Source organism: Vicia villosa, linkage group LG7, assembly GCF_029867415.1.
Source record: "Vicia villosa cultivar HV-30 ecotype Madison, WI linkage group LG7, Vvil1.0, whole genome shotgun sequence".
Lineage (NCBI taxonomy): Eukaryota > Viridiplantae > Streptophyta > Magnoliopsida > Fabales > Fabaceae > Vicia > Vicia villosa.
The window spans coordinates 79,057,638-79,067,137 of NC_081186.1; the positions used below are offsets into that span (position 1 = coordinate 79,057,638).

At 31.6% G+C, this 9,500-nt stretch overlaps 1 protein-coding gene across 1 annotated transcript; it reads left to right on the forward strand.

Moving 5' to 3' along the window:
• Window positions 1-1,303: 1,303 nt before the first annotated feature.
• On the forward strand, window positions 1,304-6,704 carry LOC131619438 (uncharacterized). Its single transcript, XM_058890532.1, has 5 exons — window positions 1,304-1,307; window positions 1,721-2,063; window positions 5,513-5,582; window positions 6,159-6,260; window positions 6,351-6,704. Exons 1-5 carry the CDS (start codon window positions 1,304-1,306, stop codon window positions 6,363-6,365), a joined length of 534 nt encoding a protein of 177 aa, XP_058746515.1. The 3' UTR covers window positions 6,366-6,704.
• Window positions 6,705-9,500: the final 2,796 nt, after the last annotated feature.

Genomic DNA, 9,500 nt, shown 5'->3' on the forward strand with positions numbered 1-9,500 from the left:
AACTCTGCTAATAAAGTTTCTATTATTGTATCAATTACCTGTGCTATATTCTGCTAATTATACTATAGTACTGTTGCTACTTTTAACTAGGAGGCATATGGGAATTATGCCATTTTCCATGTTACATGATTACTCATAAAAGAAAACACTAAAAGAAAGATGGTGGCCCCCACCCCTTATGTGAGGCACCCACCCCATAACCATGTGGCCCCTGCCCGTCTATTTTTCTTCTTAGGGGCGTCCACCCCACTCATGGTGGCCTCCGCCCCTTATTTCTTCTCCTTCCTCCATTAATCTTCTTCTTCTCCTAATTCCAGGATTCATCCATTCATAATTCCATCGAGCCCAGTATTACATTACAAAAACTTCATTTGGTGCTAAATCGACACGGAACAATTTTGTTTTGCCACAACATTTAATTAGAACCAGGTTCTCATCGATTTCCAAAAACATCACAACAACAAAAATAATACAGACAATAACAACACCAACACAGACAACAACAATACCAATCACAGTAGAATTTCAACACCAAAAATTCCACCTATCATTCATCATAATCCCGATTATAGAGTTGAATCCCACCCTTACCTTGGATTGGAGGCCGCTTTATAATTCTCGGTCGAATTCGAGCTTCGCTGTAGATTCCAACCTTTGCCTCTTCACCTCAACTTCCACGTTCCTCTTCAAAAACCCTTGTTTCTGCTAGCACTTTGAAACCTTTACTGATACTTCTAATTCCCCTTTTTTCATATAATCTCACTTAATCAATATAATAATACTATTATTTCCTTATTCTCATTGGGCCTAATATTCACACCCACAATAATGCTGCTTCTAACCATCGAAACAATCCCAACTAAATAATAACTTAGTTATTTCACCACCATTAATTAAATAATTAATTCCAATAAATTAATTTAAAGTCCAATATTTCACATTCATTTCATAATTCATCCACTATTTCAAAAATAATTAATTAAATAATTAATCGAATTATTTGGAGCGTTACAGCAACCATTAATGCAGTTCAAGATCAAGAAAGATGAAGTTGCAATTGATAATACATTAACAAGAAAGAATGATAAACTTATTACAAATAATCAGAAAAGAAAGAAAGCTCAAGATCACTTGATCATGCATATATGAGAAAGCTCCAAATTGTTGAAGAGAAGTGAATGAGACGAAGAGGGATGTTCATTCATTCATTGAGAAGACTGATACCATATTAAGAGAGCTGAATTGAGCATTATATGGAAGTGTATTTTTATTATATGAAGAATACAAGAGATGTTATATACAAATGGGTGAGTTGCACCATAGTGTATATGGATGTTATGGCATAAACCACTTACACTCTACTACACCATAGTGTTTCTTAGCAATTAACACTGACAACTCTAACTAATTTTGTAACTGTAAAGAGGAAGAGTTACTTATGCATATCACTTGCCTTCATACATTGTATTGTTATTATGCTCATTCTTCAATATAATTAAAAAAAATAGATTATTATTACTTTATAAATAAACAAAATTGTCGGAAAAAAATGTTTGAATCACTACAAGAATATAATAGATTAGCTACCAAATTTTACTACAAATTATTTTTATAGTTGATTTCAAGTTAAAAAACATCTATTTAACTCTAATTACATAAACAAAAATAGAAATATTAAATATTATTCGATACAGTGATTTCCTAAGACATACTCTTTCAGACAAAATTATTATTTTAATAAAAAAAAACTCTTATCATAAACAATCTCACGAAACCCTTTTCCCTAAATCACTTTTTCTTCAAAATCACTTTTCCTTCACAGATGGAAAATCTCCATCAAAATCACTTTTCACCATCGAAACCGTTATTTCTCTGATCCAAATCACTACTTCTCCGTCATCGAAACCGCGACTTCCCCTTCATCAATCAAAATCACCGCCTCTTGTCGCAAACGTGAGGATAAGTCTCCCATCGGAATCTCTGCTTCTCCATCATATCGCTGCTGCAACTTTCTCTTCGGAAATCGCTTCTTCAATTGAGAGTTCTGTGGCTTACATCCGAAGGTTAGTTTTGACTTTCGTGTCTATGGAATATTCAGCTTCGCTTTCAATTGCTGGGAGTGAAGATCCATAATAATATGCTTGGTTATATGTTATTTGATTTTAAGTTAATTGATTATGTTATGTTGGTTCTAGTGAGTCGAAAAGTGATTTATATGAAACATAAACTCTACTGTGGCGAAAACTGATTTTGATATAAGTGATTTTAGTTAGAATGAGTTTAAAGTGAAGTGTAAAAATCACTTTGAGAGGCAAAAGCTACAAATTATTGCTTTAAAATAGAATTAATTCTAGAAGCAAAATGAATTCTTAACAAGAGCTACTGAACATATCAAAATCAGTTTGCAGTCTTTAGAATTAATCACTTTTCGATCTCTCAAAATTGGATGTGAAGATGCATTAGTTTCACTTTGAATTGCAGAGATTGATGATTAGTAATAAAGGCTTGAATACTGACATAGAGTGGTTACTTTACTTGAAATTTGAGTCCTATTTATCCATATTTGTATTTTGTAGGTATAACAATTAAAATTGGTGTGAAGAAATGACTTACCTCTGTAGGTTACAACAAGAAATAGAGAAATAAAGATTATCAAAGTATACAAAAACTTATAAATTTGAGTCATATTTTTCCACATTTGTATGTAGTAAATTGATCCCATATAAGTCTCTGAATGATTCATGGCGAAATGATTCATTCAAAAGTTGGGAATAGTGGCTATGATTAAGGTTTTGTTGATTGGTGATTATGGTGTTGGCAAGAGTAGTCTTCTTCGCAGCTTTATATCAAACTCACTTCATGACCTCTCTCCCACCATTGGTTTTCTTCTTTTTCTCTTCTGTTTTATTCTTCTAGTTTCTCTTTGTTGTGCTAGGGAAGAATACTGTGTTTATTTCTGATACTCTTAGGACATGTTCATAGTATACTCCTATGATTATGTAGCTTAGTAGCCTAGGGAATTTTAACACTTTAATTTTCTTGTTATGAGTAGCCTAGGGAAGAATACTGTGTTTATTTCTGATACTCTAAAACTAATGCATAAACTACTCAATTTCTGGATAATAGTTGTTCCTGTCATGATTTACAATACCTTAGTTTTATATCATATTGTATAAACTACATCCATGTGCACTATGTTGTTAGTTTCAGGGAGGGAGATAGAGATAGTTAATAGTTAATTCATTAACCTGTAACAGTTAGAAATATGGACTGAATTTACTACTCTATAATCCTACATAATATCTGTTAGATCCATAACATTCACAGATCTCCGTACAATCCACACTCCATCGAATTATAGATCCAGTGGCATTTCCGTAATCTCACACTAACTGCAAATTTTTCATCCCCATTGTATTTACACTGTGATCTCCCACAATACAAAAACATTTGTCTCGCCATTCTCTTCCTCACTGAGCTCGTCGACGAAGAATTCGCGTTCTGATCTCCGACGATTGATCACGGCAGAGGCTAGTTCAATCACCAATCTTCAATCATGGTAACCTTCTTATTCGATCTGTTGTTCATTCTCAATCGATTCCGCATTGTGTACAACCTTAGATCTGATCCAATTCTGCTCGATTTTCTGATTTCAATCGTTTTGGTATCGGTAACTTCTAATGCGAGGTTACCGATTTGTTTAGCTAGCTCTTACGATTTGAATTTCTATGGGATCTAGTGTTAATCCGTGTAACTGACTCATTTTGGTTTTTGTTTGTTGCTTGCATTGTGTTTGTAACCTCTCAGACTCGAAATCAAGGTATGTTTGCTTTCAATTTTGATTCGTTGTTTGTTTGCCGATGTTAGATTTTGCGAAACCGAGGTTAATGTGGATTAAGCTAATGTGTTTGCTTAATATTTGATCAGCGAAAGCTTGCACAGAGGTCAGAAAGAGTGAAATGTGTGGATCTACATCCAACGGAACCATGGTAGTGCTTCACCTTTTGCCGCGTCGTGTAGTTTCTGAAATTAATTTATGATGGTCCCTGACTAACTTTATAATTAGGAATATCTGCAATTTTTTTCATCATTAGATATGTCTCAAGCATGGGTTCTACTAGGATGGTTTATTGAGATTTAGTCACTAATAGTTATTAGTGGTGTTTGTTATATGGTCTTGAGAGAAACTTTTAAAAAAGATATTGAGATTAACGATTTGGATGGAAGCATTGTCTTAGATAGAACATTATATGGCGAAAGTTGATCCATGTAGCCGACCACTTATTGGGATTAGGCTTAATTGTTGTTGTTTGTTATATGATTCTACTGTTGATGTTTTTTTTTTTTTTGAAATTTTAATTATTAGAATTACCTTTTGTTAATGCAGGATTCTGGCAAGTTTATACTCTGGAACCGTCTGTATCTGGTACCAATCTCAGGTATGCATGTGATTGATTGTTTCATAAACTGAGATGTTGTATGCTGCTATAACTTACAAATGAAATTCACTGAATGGAGAAATGAAATGGGGGAAACCATAGTTAGAAATATGGACTGAAAAATTTGCAGTTAGTGTGTTCTCTACCATGTTGCCCATAATTTCAAATCTTTTCCCTCATTCTGTATGTAAGTCACGAGAAATACAGGAGACATTTAAACAAATAAACAAAAGGAAGTAAATTGTGGATTGAATTGAGAGTGAAGTCTAGGAAAAACAGGGGTTGGTTGGATTATTCATAAGCAAATGTAATTTCTTATACTCTTCCGGAGGTGACAACATCAAATAGTAGTTTTCACCTTTTCTATTATATTCCAAAGATAGTAGATGTTGAATTTGAAAAGAAACGAAAAAGTGGGTTTCTTTCAATAAAATAAAATGAAAAATCATGGTCATAACATTTGCTTTAAAAATAGTCATCTCTATTTTTATAATGATATTTTTAATTCCTATACTCTTTGTTTCAATTACACTCAAGTCTGGGTTTCAAATAAATAGCTGTGATGTTATATACATTTTGTTTATTAATCATTTGTATCTCTTCTTGCAGGTTTATTAATCATTTGTGAAAATAGATCCAAATGTAAATGTTATCTTAACTGCTTGCATCACTGTTTTTTAGAGAATGATGTTAAATGTGTGGCATTTAGTTTGGATAGAGACAAAACTTGTTTATACCATAAATAAAAAAAATGCTATTAATAATTGTCTGTTTTAAATTGAGTCAGAATCTTGCTGCACTCATATTTCCACTACGTGACAGAATTGGATGGCTCTAATGCTATTAATGATATTTAACTAACTGTCTAATTTTAGTGTCTAATTTTTTAAAATGTGTATCTTTTTAGTATGGAATGGCTCTTCAAATTCTTTATGATGGAAGATAGTGCACATATTGATTCTAACCATATATGGACTGTACTTTGTTTTTCTTAAGTTCTCATATATTATGTAAAAAGTTCTCATATATTATGTATGTTCATTCGTGAGTTCTTGTATGACCCCAAAAAACAGGGCTGCCTTACCGGATGCGGTGTTGCACACAGGAGGTTCAATAAATTTAGGTGAACATAAGAAAAGGATGGTAAGTTCTGATGAGATTTTATGAGCTTAATGTTTGGGGCTGATTTGCACTTTATTATAGTTAAAATGATCAAATGGTTCTGGTACTGTTTCTTTCATTGTTTTTGTTCATAATTACTTCTGGTTCTGTTTCTTTCATTACTTTTGCTTTAGTTTTCAATTAATTAGTGTGCTTTATTATTAAAGACGCAAATCTGGTGCATAACTCACTTTCCTTACATTCAAATTACAAGTAAAAAATACAAACCACACAAAGCTACCATTAATAACATTAGTATTTATAACACATCATAGATCAAAAAGAAGAATAACTGCATAAACTGGTGGTTAACACCTGAACCTCCTGTCCAAATTCTAAAACATCTATACATCTGAATCATAACTCTAACACACCAATGAAACTTATTTGTTATATGCTGTTAACTTTTCCATGAGCATCTATATAGAAATGAAGCATTTATTTCACTTTTGGCGGCTAATCATTGAACATCTTTGTTTACAATTTGTCATTGTTGTTTATTGTTGATTCTATAATGTAAATTGTGGTTTATGAATACTTTTTAAATGTGAATTGCAGGAGGAGGAGTTAAAACATACAGTTTCGTTTAGAGACGTGTATGCTCGAGTTCATAAGAAAAAAGATGGAGAATATGTCTCTCAACGGTCGAAGTTATTTGTTGTAAGTTTTTAAAATTTAAAAATTAAATGTGTAATGTTTAACATGAATGTAGGTTACATAATTAACATATTCTTCGTATGTGTTTTTTAGGAGTCATATGACTAATTCTTTCATTGATTCGATCCATGCCAAAAGCACCCATGCAAAGTGAAGTGCCTGAAAAAACTCATGGAGATACAAGGTGAAAGAATGTTTTCCAATCTATTTTGGAAACCAAAGTTAATATGGAAGAGTTAATATGGAACCTAAGTTGTGATTTCTGAATTGGAAATAAAATAGAATATTATTGTAATGTATAATGTTTTAGTATTGTTAAATATATTAAAAAATTGATTTTAGAATATTATTGTGATGTTTATTGTTTCAGTGTTGTTAAATATATTAAAAAAATTAATTTTTTTGTTTATTTAATGACTAGTGTATTTCATTTTAGTAATAAAGTAAAAATTATATTATATTTAAAAATTAAATTAATTAATTTAAATAATTATAAAAGTATAAATTAGTTTAATTAAGATTTATTTAAAAAAAATAAAAATAGTTGTAAAATTGTTTTAAATATTTAGCTTGAGATTTGTTATGATATTTTCGTAGTCATATTGTAGCTGTTTAGTTTGGAAGTATAAATTCAACTTCGAAATTTTGCTACTGTTTTGTTGTGGTTTAGCTAGGAATAATTTAATATTAGCTTGAATTTTGCTAGAAATTTTTTGCGAAGATAATTAGCCACTCAATCCGTGCTAGGGCATATATTGTAGTTAATCCCCAACAAATCTCCAACTATTTTTGTTTGATAGAGATTAGCTACGAATTAATTAAATAGAAACTTTTTCTTTTTTCAAAACAATTTTTTTAGGGTTAAATAAAAAATATCTGTTAAAATTATTTGAGAAGTAAAATAATTCAATTCACATTCTCTAGGCTCAAATTTAACCCCAAAAAAATTGTGTTTACATTTAAAGGTAAAAAGAAGAATCATCCAAAAAAATATAAGAAGAGATAGGATGAAAAAAGTAGACCCAGAAATATAGTCTACGCGACTTGAAAAATATAAATAAGCATTACCATTATTCTAGAAAAATAAAAATACACTAATACAAAAGAAAGTCGTTTTGAAAAACCAGTATATTCATACACTACCAATATCTCATTTTCCATGTTTGACACATGCAAATGGAAAATTTTTATAATTGAACGAGGTTATTGGTCAGGACAGGGCCGGTCCTTTGAATTTGGGTGCCTTGGGCGAATTAAAAGAGTGGTGCCCCTATAAACTTTTTTTAACAATAAATACATAAGGATAAAAGAAATAATTTGATAAAAAACACATTTTCATTTGACATTGTGCAAAAAGAATACAAGTATGGATCTTTAAATAAATGTTTATACTTCATCAAAACATAAACCACTATAAAGAGACTTATTTTTCTTCTTCTTCTCAGCAGATGCAACACTGATAGGAATAGTTAATATCATTCTATAAGCTATGCATGCATTAGGAAAACAATTAAAAGACTTTTAAGAACTCAATATCATATAGCTTGATTTGATTCAACTGTTAAAACTTCTCTAATAACTTTCAATTCTTCAAACAAAATTTCACCATCAAGATCAAGAGAATCGTCATGTTTTAAACAAGTTTCAAGATATTTACAACATGCTTTCAAGTCCATATCAGATAATGATCTAAGCCTTTCAATACTAAACAATAATCCAAAAATATTTTCATATGTGATATACTGCTCAAATCTTCTATCAAGTGATTCAATTGTTTGATCTACAATATATAAGAAATAGTGATTTCGAAAAGACTCTTTAGCGGACTCAAGATTCAATTGTGGGGTTGAGAATTTCATCATAGTGTTATTTTCTATGAATTTAACGTTTTGGAATAAACACACATTCAATCTCCATTTTATTCCCAATGTTTTCAGCACTAGCCTTAGCATTTACAAATCCAAATTCTCTACATTCTTTTATTAATTTTGACTTTGTAGTGCCCCTATATATTTGTTAGCCAGTATTTTTGAAAAAAAATAAATTTTAACAAATACTTTTATAATAGAAAGTTCTCTTTTAATATATATATAGGTATAAAAAATTTTGGTGCCCCTAAAATTATGGGGCCCTGGGCTCCCGCCCCGTGAGCTCGTGCTCAGGGCCACCCCTGGGTCAGGACAAAGTACTCGAAGGATTAAACTGAAGATGTTGAAGCTCTCGTAAATGGTATTGTCGAAATTTATGTCACAATGAGATAGATTTGGGGGCAGATTCTCTCCCGTGATCTCAACCATTCATTTTCAATAACATTATTTATTTAATTATATAATGAAAAAATTGAGTGGTTTAGATTTCAGTGGAGGGTAATGGGTAATGTCACGATAGACAATCCCCCCCGGATAGATTTCTAGTCTTAGGTATTGCCGCGTCTACATGTGACACATCAAATCTCTAAAATTCCTCTTGCCAACCTTCCAAGAAAAGTCGCTAGTCTTCAAAAGTCAATGGGCCTCGAAAATGCTGCCTCCCAAAGTCTGGTGGAAAAAGCCAATAGTTTTAGAGAATTTCTTTTTTATCTTTATGGAGTGAGTTGCACCTCTGAAAACCCTAAAAAAAATTAAACTTATTCGGAGATACATCTTTGAATAAAATACTATTTTTAACAAAATTTATTCGGAGATGCAACTTCAAATTTTTATGAGGTTAATTCGAAGATACATCTCTGAAGAGACCCCTGAAGCTATTTCATAGCAATTTTATTTAGATGATCACATTAAAACATTGAGTCTATTATGTAAATAGACTGATGATCACATCTCATGAGTCATGGACAAGGAGTTATCAAGTCTTGACATAGGTATGAATATTAGGAGTAATATTTATATTAGATTGACTCACTATGAGAATACTACATAGAATGTTAAGCAAAGTGTCTTAAGTTATTCTCATGGTGATAAGTGGTGTATACCACCATTCGACCTGAAACCACTATGAACCCTAGATGTGGAGTTGAATACTTTATTGGTGATCAAACGATGTCCATAACTGGATGACCATAAAGATAGTTGATGGGTACTCCACAAAGCATGTTGAGGAACATGAGTAACCTAGATAGAATTTGCCCATCCTGCTGTTAGCTGGAGATTTCGATTTAAGAAAAAGTTCCTTGAAGTATTAGAGTTCGAGGAAGAATGACTTTTGATGGCCATTGCCGAGAATAAATGGCTCCTGATGGCCATG